We start from the raw sequence: 16,138 nt of genomic DNA, 5'->3' as shown, positions 1-16,138 counted from the left end.
TACATTTCTTCACATTTCTCTCCTTTTCTCTTTTTTTTTTCTTTAGTTCTTTCCACTTTATCAAACAGAGAATAAATGAACTAAAATTTGTGGAAAGGCAACGCATCCGGACGGCTCATCAATATTCGTAAATGTTTACTAAATTATTAAAAAAAAAAAAGTCATACAATATAATTTACAACAACACTTTTTTATTTTATTGTTTTGCTGAATAAGGAACATTATTTTTTTTCTTCAAATACGTAGCTAGAAAAGAATGGGAAAGGGTGTGTGGGGAGCACAGTGGGGACAGAAGGGGAGAGTTGCATAAAATAAATACTGCAAATTTTCATATTACTTCTTTTAAAAGTCATCCACTAATCTCAAGCGTGTAGTTCAGCAGTAGGGGTTGATCCACGCTTAAGCAAGGTCAGGGGTTTGAATCTTGCCTTGTGTATGCAGCCGCGTTAAATCTTGGGACCAGCTATCCCACCCTTTGAAGTGCCTCCAACGTAGCAAGGAGATTAGTCACTGCTGTCGGCGGTGGATACTCCAGGAACGAACAAAAAAAAAAAGTCATCCACTATACTTATTTAATGAGTCATACATTATAAACATTTTAACGAGTCAAATGTGATATTCTCATCAATTTAACTGTTGCCATAAATAAATTAAATTTATTATATTACTATGTTTATTTTTTTTTTAATATACTTATTGTTTTAAAGTGAAATTTGTGAATAATTATTAAAAAATTTAACAAAATAATTTTGAATATATATATATATATATATATATATATAGTAAAATCTATTGTTGAATACATATAAGTGAAGAAAGAATTTGAGTTAGGTTCTTGCCTTCCTGGAGTGAAAAAAATAGAAGAAAATAAAAAGTTCTTAAATTCTACTCAATAGACTTACAAAAATTACATCAGGAACTCAAAATTGAAGATAAATTAAAAGTGTGTTTGTTTTGTGGTTAAAAATTTGAAAACTTACATTAAACGAGAAAGATAGAAAACCTTACTTTGTATTTTAGTGCTTTGAAAAGAATTATTTTATGTTTTCGTTAAAAAAATGGATTTCCAAACACGTTCTAAATAATTTTGGATAAATTATACCGTAATTTTTTTATCTTTATTTTGTTCAGGAAATACTTTATCATTATTTTTTTATTGTACAATTTGACAGTTTATTGCGTTGTATATTCCTCAGTCGTGACTCATTACCGACTGGTCCGACTCTAGAATCAGTACACAGGACGACACACTTTAATTATACAAGGGAAACAAGAACCATGAGCATATTATGAGACTTTCACTTCATTCATGTTGCAAAATGGATTACATGATCTAAAGAATTGTCTATGAAAACACCAAGATTTACAACACAAAAAGAAAAGAAAAGGTATCTCAATTACCAGCCCCTATGAACACTTTGGGAGGATTGAGCAAGAACTATAAAGAATCTTAATGCCCTCAGAAAAGTAATATGATTTTTACCAAGGTTTAAGGTCACCAACAGGTCCAGCAGTCCAGTTCAAGATCTTCTCCCCTGGCTTCAAGAACACAGTGCTGCCATGTGGCAACTTCCGTGCGAGTCCATTTAAAACTTGATGGAACGCGTCACCCGGTTGAGCAGGTTGTGGGAACAGCATTGCTTGCTTCATGGAAGGGTTGGCAAGCAATCTCTGCTTCCTTAATATGACATCTGGTGGAATAGATGTGAGTATGGTATCCAGCTTAGGAACATCCTCCTCATCAACAAACACACCTATATCTTCCCATGGGATTGCATCAGCAAATGGCAGAACAATGTCATCTGCAATAATAACAGGGATACAGCCAAATATCACAGCCTCTACCAATCTTGGGCTCCAAGGGGCCCATCCAAGTGGGCATAGACAAAACACAGCCCGTTGCATGTCCTCGTAGTATGTGGTTGGATGTTCAGTGGAGATGTCAAATAGGGGATTGTCCTTAAAGTTCTCCCACACTGCTGCCCTTGCACCTCTGTGAGATTGCAAAACATGGTCAGTTTGATCAATTGGGATTATTTGTTGGTCTAAGTTTTTGTTATGAAAGCATCATGGCATGCACCAAACTTCATGCATACTTGATTTCCAATAAGAATTTTAGAAGGCACCAATTTTAGGTCATGAAAATTGAAAATTTTAATCTCAATATGCTTGACATGTTTTGATAGTTACACAAGATACAGTAATTATATAAATAGAAGTTATCATTTATTGCATTTTTAAAAGTCAACTTTCTTGTGCAGATATATGATGAGCTTGGATAAACTTCTCTAAAAACACTTATAGGAGAATAAAATAGGAAGGAAAAATGAAATTAGTTTTTTCATAAACTAAAATTAACTTATATATTAACTAATTTGTAGAAATTATCTCATATTAACTTCTCCAGTATCTTTTTTAACTTGTGTAAAAGGCCACACACTCAGACTGGCTCCTTTAAACTTGTAATAACACCTACCTTGCATAGTAACCACCTTCAGGGTCATTGCCAACATCATAAAAGAGTCCTCGGAAGTATACAAAAATGGACCTGGGAGTCTTGTCAGGAATTAGGTGGGTATGCATTTTCTGTGGTGGAGCATATGGAGGAATGGTAATTGAACCCTCTTTCAAGCACACGTGATTCCTCTGTCCAAATGTTTGAACCAATGTAGCACGCCAAAGCAGTTGAAGAATCCCTCTTTCAATTGCCTTCTCTTCCTGGAACAAAATAATACAATGAAAGTGCATGTCATGTGATCTATGTGTGGCATTAATAATGGAACAGGAGTAACTTCTCAAGACAGCATATAATTGGTTCAAATACTTAAGTTACAATGAAAATTTAACATCATATACTAAATATTACACCTGGTAATGGAAACATGCCCCAAAGTCATGAGGAACTACAAAGAAGTGATCTGCCCCCTCTGTCCGGTTCCAATAAGGCCAGTTTGAAGAAATAAGCTGTATGGCACTTCTCATCATTCGTGGGGACTTAAAAGGTAAAGGGAGGCCATTTGGTGTCAAGTCACAAGTGGTGTATACAGGGGTATAAAACCAATCAGCTTCTTCAGGATTAAGGGTTCGGACAGGGCTAGACAAGAGAAACCGGTGCATAAAGATTTCAGCAGCAAACATATGGTTGAGACATCTTGGGTCTTTCTGCAAAATTTTCTTATTATATTTACTTGGAAGTTCATAAACAAAAACCTTCAATCTTCCCACTGGATCATCTTCCAATACATCACCAGCACTACCTGCAATTAGTTCAACCACAATATGCTTACAACCTCACACAGAATTTAAAAAGTATAGTTGAATACAGTGTATCTCCAGACATAGAGTTGCCTAATAATGTAAGTCATTGAGAAATAGTACACAAAACTGCTTATAAACACCTTAAAATCTCAAGGGACCATGGATATGCATTGGTTTGAATATATCTTCCTTTACCTAATGCCCATTTCAGCTACTTCCCCAGCAAATTGAAATCCAAACTCGAATTTTCAAAATCTATATACCACTGTAGTCAGATGATATTAATGTCTTCATAACATTTAAACATATGTACTGTTAGGAGCAGCGTTCATATTTTGGTTACACTTTTCCCCCGATCTGGCTTTATAAGGTTCAAAAGTAAGGTGTTACAAAAGAAAAGGTATTTAGCAGATTGTAGAGTTAATATTTAGATTCCATTATCAAAATTGAAACTTAGAACTCAGAAGCCAGCAGGAAAGCACCGAGATCCAGCAAGAAAATCTTAAAGTGTCTTACTATACATTGTATTCACACCTAATAGACCTTTGGATGTATCAGATTACCAATCTAAAGAAATAAGAGCCTATAGACACAAGATTACCAATCTACAATGTTCTGGTGTGAGCAAGTCCAACGGGGGGAGGGTGGCAAACTAATACGTCTCAGATACTCTAAGTAATTTTCATACGTTCATCGAAATCAAGCACAACCTATTATCTTCTAAGGCGTCATTTTGCATGCATTATTATTAAGGTTCACAGCCTATGAAATCATTCATGTTCCAAGCTCTTATCCTTATCACAAGCATTGGACCCAAGGAAGCATCTCAAAAAGCAACAAACGAAAAACAAAGCTCCCAAATTCCAGTATTAGTAGCATCTATAACTACAAGGCTTAGTACTTAAAAATTTGGATCTTGAGCAAAACCACCAATGTTCAATCCTGAAGAACCAATGCTTTGTGGTTGAAATAATAACATCACAAGCAAAACAAGTACAAATATCCTAATCAACCTCAATCCAAAGCAGATCTTAATCAAGCTCAAACACAAAGACACAACACTGAAGATCGAAACACAAAGCGGTTAGACCAACACCTCACCTAACCGGAAACAAATCGATCACAATCAAAAGATTCAAAACCCCAAATCAACAAGGACAAGGCAAGCAAAGAGAGAAGCTAAAAAACTAAAATCAACGACAACAAACAAAAAGGCACCTGAAATTCTTTCAGTGGGTTGACTCCTGCCCAGCTCCACAGCACCAATTGCAAAGAGAAAATCAGCGCAAAGAAGCCCCAAAAAGCCCCATTTCCACATGCCCATTTTCGCTCCCCCAAAAAAGAAACGATTTTTCATTGAGGGAACCTCAATGATCGGAAGAGGGAGGTGGTGGCGGTGAAGGGTGCAACTGCAAAACAAGGAAAGTAAGTGTTATAAGGAAGTCAATTGTGGTCAGCAGAAGAAGGTGAAGGTTGAGAAGTCACGGAGTAAAGTAGTTGTGAGAGGTTTCTTGCCAATGGGGCTTCACAGGATGAGCTTGAAGAAGGAAAGGGACATGGGTTCTTCTCAGCAGCAACAGAGAGAGACAGATTTGAACATTGAAGGACCAACAAACACAGTGTGGATTCACTTTGAAGAAAAAATGTTGAAGATTGAAGAAGAAGATGAATTTGCAAAATTTTCAGGTTTAGTGAGGTTTTCTTTGTGTGAGGTTTGATGACAAGTCCATCTCAGACAACCATTTAGGCACCAAAATCCAATTACGTCACGCTCTTCGGTTCAACTTTAACTAGGTAAGTAAGTAAGTAAAAAATAAAAACCAATCCTCTCTTTTATTTTGTAAGTACGTGTTTGGTTTCACGTTTGAAATGTGAAAAATCACGTTTAACGTGGAAGCTACAATGTGTAGCTTCATGTTAAACGTGATTTTTCACGTTTCAAACGTGAAACCAAATATAGGCTAAATGAAACCTGTTTATTATTTTTTTTTCTTATTTTATAAATATAATATATAATGTACTTAAATTTAAAACTTATATGTTTATATAAAATTTTTAAAATTATATTTATTAAAAATTTGACTGATCAGATAAAATTTCTTCTATTTCTTAAACACTTTATAAACTATATTACACTTTATATACATTACATTAAAATAAATTATATATAATAGTATTAAAAATTGACATTATTGGTTTTTTAAATTTTAAAACTACGTTAGATAATAGAATATAATAAATAAATGATGTGTTAATGATAAAATTACCAATAATAGGGATTATAAAAAAAATAAAGTAACAAAAAATCAGTGAAAAAATTTTATCATACTAACTATTAATAATTACATTACTAGAATGTGATTTTTTTAGTAAAATTTATGTGAGAATATTCTTATTATAAAAAAATAAAGTATTTTTTTGTTTTGAATATGAAACGGAAATTTATTTTATTATTTATTACTTTATGTTACTTTGATGTTATTCCTGAAAAAATTATATTGAGAATTTAATAATTTCAAAATTTCTATAATAAGAGATTTAATTGCAATATATTTTAAAAAAAAACAAAATTTATAAAGAATTTTGTGTAGTGTTTAATAAATGGAGAGGTTTTGCATAAGGAGACAAAATCTATAATAAGGATGTTTTCCAATTTTTATAAAGAAATAAAGATTTTGTTTATTAAAATAGAAAATTTTATAACATAAGAGTGATTTTCCGTAGATTGTATAAACAAGTGATTTTTTTTATTTTATTAAAAAATTTAAAAAGTGAAGGGAGGTTGAAACTTGGAAATTGGAATTGCATGCTTATAATATACTATCATTGAATGTATAAGTTAATTTGGATGAGGTTGTTTTAATTTTTACTAGTAGTATAAAGTTTTATAGTTAAGTCTTAATTATAAAGTTATGAGAGGAAGAATTTTCTTTTTCTAATGGTCCTAAGACTCCTAACGTAACATTGTGTTGTGAGTTTTATATTTATTTTAATATTTAATTAATTTATATTGATGTGATTTTTTTTATGTTTTTAAAATTTTAAGGATTTAAGAATTTTAATAATTATTTGTTTAAATTTGTTTTGTATTAAAGTCAAAATTAACCCTGGGAGAAGATGTATAAGATTTTTAGAGAATTTGAATTTCTATAGTTTATGAATTCTTAAGTAAATTGTCTTTTGAAGTGGAGTATTGAGTCTCTTCTAAATTCTTAGTTGATATATTATAGAGTTAGATCAAGTCACACTATTTATGTTGTGATATTTTGAGTAAGATACGAGGTTGAGAGGTAAAATCTTTAACTAGTTACTAGAAAGGTGCAGGGTATCGAGAAGATAGTCAACGAACTAAATCTACATGTGACTTGGTTAACGCATGTCAATGTTGTGATGAACTCATATTCAAGCTATAGTATACTTGACAATGGTACTAAACTTTTATGGTTTAAGTGGTGAAATCTAAGAAATCATTTATGCATTAATATTATATTGGTATCCAAAATTATGTTGTATGACTTATATATTATGGTCTTTCTTTGTTATTGATTTGATAAGGTCAAACAACTTAAATTATTCATTTGTGTTGTAAAAGATATCTTGATTGAAATGTGTGACAATGTATAAAAATATTATGTTGTGAAGATTTTGTGTTGTTAAGTTGTTAAATTATACGTTGAGATGTGAAATGATTGATCTTACATGATTAATTATTTGTGTTGTTCCTGCATTGCTTATAAGTTGAGCATATTGTTACTATGTTGATTGTTGTGATGTTTTTTTATAGTTAGCTTATGCCTTCTATATTTTTTGTTTCTTTATATACAAGCTTACTCTTACTTTTTTTTTGTTTGTTGAACTATGATGATCATATTATTATAGAAGCATAGTAGGATTAGGTTGGAGGGCGAGTAAGATATTATGTTATACGAGAGATAACATGTTTTGATAAAGGTTGTTTTGATATAACTATTTTTTTTATTGAAAACTTAAAATTTTATTTCTTTTAGTTTTATAACTTATATATATACACACACACACATATATATATATATATATATATATATATATATATATATATATATGTAGAGGATTATGTTGCAATTCTATTAAAGGAATTTTATATTTTAAGTTGTTATAAGCATGAACTATTTTTATGTTTTATGTCCTATACATATATTGTATGAATATCCAAGTACTACTTGCATGATAATCCTAAATTAATTGATGTTTATGTTTTTCGTTGTTCGGTCATTGAGTTGTAACAAATGTAAAGACTTGTCGAGTTATTACACCAACTGCTAACTGGAATATGATTTCTATACTAAAATAAAATATTAATTAATAAAATGAAAATAATAACCCAATTAGTAAAGGTGTGTTTATGACATTTAAAATATTAAAGGTGTGTTTGATTTAAAATTATCATATATTTTATTTTCATTTTTTTTACTTTTAGTATAAAAAAATATGTTTAGTTTAATTTTTTATTTTCATCAAAAGATAAAAATATTAAAACATATTTAGTTTACCTACTTCAACAAATTAAAAGGTCTAAAAATTTCCATGTGAAGTTTGAAACAATTTTTTTAGAAAAATACTTTTTTTAATAAATACTTAATGAATAAAAGAATTATATATATTATTTATATATGTATGCCTAATAATATATTCACAACACTGTTTATTTTTTAAAAAATCCAAATATCAATGTTAATATAAGGATTTTTATATTTGTATATAATCAAAAACTAGTATATATCATAAGATAATATATATATATATATATATATATATATATATATATATATATTATAATAATTATTTTAAAAGTAATATCAACAATATTTTTAATTAATAAAATATTTAATTTAGTTAGTATACGTTACACACAGCTATCAGTTTGCCTCAACCATTTGTCTTATCTAAAAGAAGAATAAAAATACATCGTCCACATATGAATTAATAAAAGTGATATCAAGGTATGTGGTAACTTTCTTATATTTGATTTGCATATTTTCTTAAACTTGTGTCATTTCTGATACTTAAATAGCATTTATATGAAAACTTTATCAATCTACTCTTAACCCTTGTTCATCTAAAACCAAGTCTTGTGTAGAGCAATAGGAGCATCAACAAAAGAGACACACCAACAGAATGGTGCAATTGCAAGACTGGGGAGGGATGGCCAAGAGTGAAACAAACAAGGGTTTAGAAAACCAAACTTGAATTAGGCTAGCTTAAGTTTTAATCAATTCTCTGAGATTACGATTACCATAATTTTAATGTTTTATTGTTTCCCAAAATTTAATTTGAAAAGAAAAAACTAAAAATATATGTTTTTCAGTTTTAAGAGATGTTTGCTTTGAAAACAATATAAACTTCAATCAAACACACTTTAGAGCTATTTTCAGTTTTTATTAAACAAAACCTAATCAACCGAACACGGCCTAAGAGTCTCAAACTTTGGGAATTCGTCATTTTCTTAAACTCTCCCAAAAGGGTTAATGATCAGTTTTGGTGAGGCCTAATGTTTAATAATGTGTTTCCTCTAGTTTATTGCACCCATGTGATTATGGACAGTTTGGTACCATATTTATAGTGCCGGAGAATTTCTAGGCTCTAATTAAAATGTGGCTTTCTTTATGGATTTCTTAGTAGCATCATTGTGTCTTGTAAACTAAAAGAATTATAAAGCTTCTCTTTTAAAACTAACACGTTACCCATAAGCTTTCTTTTAAAATAGCTTCATAAAATACATATACGCATATATATATATTAATGGTGTCAAACTAAAAAAATAATATTTTCAATATTTTTTTATGAAATATAAATTTAATCAATCAACCATTGTATTTAATGATAATACACTTATAATCATGCATATTTTTAAATGATTTAGACTCTTCTAAATATGTTATCTAATAATAGATATTTACATATTTTTAAATATTATTTTATAGATCAAAATAAAGTGAAATGAAGAGCTACCAAATAATTGTAGAATTGTATACAATTTTGTATACTTAACCTAATTAGTTATATCGTCAAATACAATAATTGGATTAGTTGAATTTGTATTCATAAAAAAAATTATTGAATCTGTCATATTGTGTCGACCGATCCTAATTATATAGAGATAAGAGATTTACTTATTCTAAAAGTAAATCTACCTAAACTTACTCTACTCAATAATTTTTATTTTATATTAAATTTTAAAGATTTAACCGTTGAATTAAAAATTTTCAATGCATAAATTAAGTTTCTGCAAATTTTTTAAAAATTTAAAAATTATTTGATACCTTATTTCATTAATTCAAATCAGTGTCTTAAAATATTTTTATGATTATCTATTAATTTAAATTAATAAAATGAAGTATTAATTTTTTTAAAAAAATTATAGACTTAATTTATATAATAAAATTTTTTTATTTAAAGGTTGATTCGTTAAAATTTAATATAAAATATAAATTATTAAATAAAATAAATCTCTCAAAAAAATATACTTTAGAGTAAATAAATTTATTTTCTTTCTTTGTCTATATATATAAGCATTGTAAACATATGAGTCTCGTGTCTTGTTTATGTTTACTATAACTAGTAAAAAAAATTAGCATAAAAGATAATAGATAAAAAAAAATAAAACTTTATGAATACTAAATAGAAAGTAAATAAGATGATAAAAGTTTTGGGATTAGGTAGCGTGTCCAAATAATTGTTTAGAGATAATGTAGCGCTGGCCAACGAAACCCGCAGGCTTTAATCCGTGAAATGGAGCGCTGGCCAATAAAAGTATAAAACCTGCAAACTTTAATCCTTCACGGATTAACTTCAATTCTTTACCCCCCTTCATTCCATTATTAATTATAATTTCTTTCTTTTTTACTTTAGTTGAGTGTTTACTCGTATATTAATAAATTGATCGATGTTTGATAGATTAAATTTGTATTATACAACAAATTATTTAAGGTATAAGATTTTGTGTAAGTTTTTAGACATATATTTTATACTTACATTTAGTGTTAACGGATCATAACTCATATATTTAAAGTCAGGTTTCGTTGACTCTGTACATAAGTCTAGAAGCTTATAGAAAATCTTAAATCTTCAATAATTTTTTTGTATAATATAAATTTATTTGATTTAATTGTTGAATTATGTGATATTATATTTAATATAATGTATATCAATTTTCAATTCATTCAAAAATTAGTTAGTAATTTGACACATTTCTTTATTTTAACGTTATAATATAATATTCAAAATATGTGTAAATAGTAATTTTTAGATAAAAATGTCTAGAAAAGTTTAAATCATGTAAAATTTGATATACATGATCTTAAATAACTATCGCATAATTCATAGTTGGACTAGTTAATTTGTATTTATACAAAAAGTTATACAAGATATAAGATTTGGTGTAAGTTTTTAGATTTATACTTGTAACATCCTATTATTTTATTATTATTATTTGACATTTTCGTAATTTTATTAAAGTTATATGGGTATTTTTGTAACTTGGAACGGGTTGTTCCAAAAGTGGAACGGGCCGTTTCAAGCAACAAAAATAAGCTAAATTTTTAAGTTGGGAACGAGCCTAGAACGAGCCGTTCTAACAAGGAGAACAAGTCGTTCTGATTTTGGAATGAGCCATTCCAAAGGGAGAACGGGCCGTTCTGCTGAGATTGAGAACGAGCCGTTTTGGTTTTAGAACGAGTCGTTCTGCTTTTTGGAAACGGGCCGTTCCGATTTTAGAACGGGCCGTTCCAGTTGAAAAATTTGCACAGATTCGAAGGATCCGGAACGGGCCGTTCCGAATTCAATACGAGTCGTTCTGGGTACCCTAGGTTGCCTATAAATTGGAGGCATGAGGGGGGTGAAAAATTATAACTAAGAAGGGTGAAAAATTTTAGAGAGAGAGAGAGAGAGAGAGGAGTGAGAGAGAGAGGAATCTCGAGGAGAAGATTTTGCCCTAGTTCCGGTTATTGTTTAAGGAAAGAGAGGAGGAGGTTCTGCCCAAGTTCCTATTTATCCAGGTACGGGGGAAAATAGAATTATTTATATGTAGAGTACATGAGGGAATTGGGTAGAGGAAGAATTTTTTAGGATTATGATTAATTTTATAATTATTTAATTTGGAGAATTATTAGTTCCATTAAAATTATCTGTTTTGAGGTTTATAAATATGCCTAAGTGTAGGAATGATGATCTGGGAAAAAGAATGAATTGTAAGGAAAATGCGGTGAGCTAGATTTTAGAATAATTAGGGGTTTTACTGTTTATATTAATTATTTTATTGATTATTATATTAATGAAATTTATTGCTATATTACTTGTTAAGAATGAATGATCTTGATGTAAATTACTTGAGGGGTGTGTAAACCCTTATTTTGTTGAGCTTATCTATTGTATATGTGAGGTGGAATTGTGTACGTAATGTGAATTTGAATAATGAGATGAGATGTTGTATGGATGTGATTATGATTGTAATTGTGATGCCTCACATCGATGACTAGGGATGGCACGACCCTAGGTAAGTGGTGCTACAGGGAGGGCGTGACCCTAGCATGGTGTGGGATGAATAAGACAGTTAACACCACCATTTATGTCGCTTATGGCAGCTCTGGCATAGGGTTAATTGCAAGAGATTGTATTGATTGTAATGTGATTGTGGTTCCTCACACCAAATGACTAGGGATGGCACGGCCCCTGGGTAAGTGATGCTACAGGGAGGGCGTGACCCTGGTCTGGTGTGGGTTGAGTGAGACAGTTAACCTGTATCACTTGTGTCAGATGTGGGGAAGTCTTGGCATAGTATTAATTGTGAGATTGGCATGAATTATGGATGTTGAAATAATTGTAAGATTGGTGTGAATTGTGGATGTGAAAATGATGAATGATTGATATATATATATATATATATATACACGCTTGTATATATTTTATTAAATAATGAGTTATGATGAGATTATATTTTGATGTGTTTGTATGTACTTCGCATATAGATATTTTCTTTTCTCACCGTATAAATTGTGGATGTTTTAGGTGAAGAAGATCCTGCTACGAGTGGCATCTAGAATGCCAACAGTTAAATTATAGGAATGCTCTGATAGTTTGGCATCGGGGCAGAGGATTTCTAGGATAGAATATTTATATGGATTTGGTATTGTAATGAATGTAATTTCTTTGAAAATATGTAAACTCTTAAATTTTACCTTTCAAGTTTTATTTTTCAGTCATTTGAGAAAGAACAGTTATAAAGTTTTATGTGAACCATTTTACCAACTTTGATTAAGTTTATTCTTCTTAATTTTATTATATTATTTCGATGTATGTGTTGGGGTAGTAAGGGTGTCACAATACTTAATTTGAAAAGATCTTAATTCATATATATATGTGTGTATGTGTGTGGAGAGAGAGAGAAAAAAAATGTATTTACTCAAAAAATAAGTTTTAATAGACTTATTCAACTATATAACTCACATTTTATATCAAATTTCAACAAAAAAGTGTTAAGTTAAAAGTTTTTAATTCATAATTTGATATTTTGTTTTATTAATTCAAATTCATATATAATCATAAAAGTATTTTATACGTTGATCTAAATTAATAAAAAAAAAATTTAATTTTTTTAAAACTTTGTAAACTTAATATATATATTAAAAAATTTTAATTCAACGATTAGATCGTTAAAATTTAATGTTAATCACATAAGTTATCGAGTAAAACAAGTAAATTTCTCCTTTTTATATATTATATAATATATATATATATAATCTTTTTATCTCCCTCTAAATTGAGTCTCCAAACTTAGGCTTATCAACTTGAACCTTCCGCTTTCATGACAAACTTCTCATTTTTGTTTTCCTTCAAAAAGTTGACTTCAAAAATGTCGGGTTAAGTTCTGATTTACGTCAACCATCAACACAAACTTTATTAATTCAAGGCATTTTTACGTAAATTTTTTTGGGTTTAGATAAATTTATTTTTAGTCTTTCAAAATTAAAAAATCATCCACCTTTTTAATTTTTTAGTTTTAATAAATTTTATTTTAATTTTTATATTTATATTTTGTTGCAAAATTTATTAAATATTATTACATAAAATTTATTTATTGTATTTTTATTAGTAAAAATATTATATTAAATTTAGTTAATACTACATAATTATCTATCGTAATTTGTTTAAATATATTATTAGTATTCTAAAAAATTAAGATAATATTTTTAAAAATTATAAAAATTAAAAATAATAATATTAAATTTGAAAAATTAAAAATAAATTTAACTTAAAATTAAAAGATTAAAAATATATTTAAAGCTTATTATTATTATTATATGAATATGAATATGTATCTTATATAATAATCTTCAATTGCGTCAATAAATTAAATTTATATTGTTGAGAAGAAGTGCAAGGCAGCAGGCACCCACCCATGTTCCTAAGCAAATTGCCACGCTAATAGAAGTCGACATTTTGATGTGATTGAACGTTAGCCCAATAATATCGCGAAGGAAAATGATTTAACGTCCGAAACTTTTATCCGAAACTTCCTCCGAATAATTAAAATAATAATATATTTTAGTAAATTTATTATAAAATCATTATTATTTAATAAATTTATTATAAAATATTATTATTTTAATTATTCGGAGGAAGTTTCGGATAAAATCTTGGCCTATGTATCAATGCTCTATGGCGAAATATTATGCAATTAAAACTATGATATAGAGTAGAGACAACCTTACGTGCATGACGATGGTCACTGAATTTATACTATATATATCAGTGATGTCACTTTGTACCTTTATTAAAAATAAAAATTAGATAATAAAAATATATTGATTTAATTAGTGTTATGATTAATTTATTAGTTTTAAGTTCTTAAATTTGATAAAAAAAATATTTTTTAAAATTTTTAAAAATAAAAGGGTATAATGGTCATAAAATGTAGAGACCAAGGTGGTTACTAAAAATGGTATCCTTTTTATATATTAACTAGCAGAAAAAAGACACTCCGTGCCTGTATTGTATTAAAAAAAATGAGAAGTTACTCATAAAAAAAAGTAGCTATTGAAAAATAAATAAAAGATAAAATGATTCATATAAAATAAAATAAAAATAAAAATTAAATAATAAAAGTATATTAATCTAATTAGTGTTATGATTAATCTATTAGCTTTAAGTTCTTAAATTTGATAAAAAAAATATATTTTTCTAATTTTTTTAAAATAAAAGGGTATAATGGTCCAAAAATTGTGAAGACCAAGGTGGTTACTAAAAAGGGTATCCTCTTTATATATTAGTATAGATATAGTTAAAAGAAATATATTAACCGTTTTTTCATTTTCACATTTTTTGATAATTTTATTTTTAAATTATTAAATAATAAAAATAATATTAAAAACTAATTATTTGTATAACTACTTAAACGAATTAATTGTCTTTAATCACTAGAATTCTTAAAAATCTTTATTATTTAATATCAAATTTTAATTTATTTTAATTTTTTAAAAATATTTATACAGTTATATTAATATATAAAGGAAATGTCTCTTTTAATATAATCTTTAATCTTCATATTTGATAGGCTATTATACTCTTTTACTATAAAAAATAATATTTTTATTAAAAACAAGATCTTAAGATTCAAAACCTAACGACAATATCAGTTAGATCAATATATTTTTATTACTTAACTCAAATTTTTATTTTATTTTTAATAAAAATACAAAATATCTTAATTCACTAATATATATAAAAAGATATATGAGATTATAATCATTTTTTTATTTCCACATTTTTTTAAGATATTACTCTTATATTTTAAATAATAAAAAATAATAGTGAAAAATTAACTACTCCTATAACCACTCAAATAACTTAATTATCTCAAGTTATTCAAAATTTCAAACACATTTATTATTTAATCTCAAATTTTATTTAACTTAAATTTTTTTAAATAAAATAGGAAGATACAATTACAAACTGTCTCAAAATTTCCTAGTCAAAATAATGGGATTCGGTTTCTGGCACGAACAGTAGTTGTAGTTACTTTGTTGACACGAACAACAAAGAAATGGGATATATTATTAAAATAAATGAGTAATTAAATTGAGTTATTCTTTTTTATATTAGGTTTAAATATATTTTTAATTTTTTAATTTTGACATAAATTTATTTTTAATCCCTTAAATTTAAATTTAAACTTTTAATTAGTTTTTCTAATTTTAAAAAATTTTATTTTAATTTTTATACTTAAATTTTGTTAACAAATCTGTTAAATATTATTACATGTAATCTACCTACTGATATATCTGTTAATGAAAATGTCACATTAAATTCAAATGATAATGTATAATTATTTTAACTTGTCACTTATAGATATGTTATTAGTGACTTAAGGGACTAAAATAAAATTTTTGAAAATTATAGAAGCTAAAATTAATAATTTTAAATTTGAGGAACAAAAATAAAAATAGTTAATTAATTTATAAAAAATAATTTAAAAAATAAAATAGTTATACTTCCCTTGATCTTTTATATACAAACATAAATAATTAATTTATAAAAAATAATTTAAAAAATAAAATAGTTAACGTTTATAAATAATATCATAAATTTATATTTTATTTTTCAAAATATCCTTTAAATTAAGTAGTTTAAATAGTAGTTTTATTTAATGATCCTACATTTAACTCGAGAGATATTTTTTTTTCTATGAGAATTTTATTATATTGAGGATATAAAAAAATAGTAACTAATGCTACTATATTTTAAAACTCTCTCTCTCTCGACACTCATAAACAAACAAAAATATTTAAATGCATATATATTAAAGAAATTAGTCAAATTCATATAATTTTATTGATTTCATGTAAAA

The 16,138-nt window shown here is 27.4% G+C and overlaps 1 protein-coding gene across 1 annotated transcript; it reads right to left on the bottom strand.

Annotated features, from left to right (window-relative positions):
• Nucleotides 1-1,279: 1,279 nt before the first annotated feature.
• On the bottom strand, nt 1,280-4,996 carry LOC109813710 (putative beta-1,4-xylosyltransferase IRX10L). The gene is made up of 5 exons (XM_020377953.3): nt 4,774-4,996; nt 4,477-4,667; nt 2,869-3,257; nt 2,477-2,718; nt 1,280-1,993 (listed from the first exon to the last, which is right to left on the bottom strand). Exons 2-5 carry the CDS (start codon nt 4,613-4,615, stop codon nt 1,480-1,482), a joined length of 1,284 nt encoding a protein of 427 aa, XP_020233542.1. The 5' UTR covers nt 4,616-4,667; nt 4,774-4,996; the 3' UTR covers nt 1,280-1,479.
• Between the last annotated feature and the right edge of the window lie 11,142 nt (nt 4,997-16,138).

The sequence above is a fragment of the Cajanus cajan genome, chromosome 2, assembly GCF_000230855.2.
Source record: "Cajanus cajan strain Asha chromosome 2, NIPB_CcT2T_4, whole genome shotgun sequence".
NCBI classification, from domain to species: domain Eukaryota; kingdom Viridiplantae; phylum Streptophyta; class Magnoliopsida; order Fabales; family Fabaceae; genus Cajanus; species Cajanus cajan.
The sequence above is the reverse complement of the archived record's forward strand: the minus strand, read 5'-3'. Positions and strand labels throughout refer to the sequence as shown.

Excerpts from the sequence above, each read along its gene's own strand:
- LOC109813710 (XM_020377953.3), bottom strand. The coding sequence starts at position 4,615 with ATGAAAAATCGTTTCTTTTTTGGGGGAGCGAAAATGGGCATGTGGAAA. Across the intron at positions 3,258-4,476 it reads ACCCACTGAAAGAATTTCAG|GTAGTGCTGGTGATGTATTG; the intron begins GTGCCTTTTTGT and ends AACTAATTGCAG. Across the intron at positions 2,719-2,868 it reads GGGCATGTTTCCATTACCAG|GAAGAGAAGGCAATTGAAAG; the intron begins GTGTAATATTTA and ends ATTTTGTTCCAG.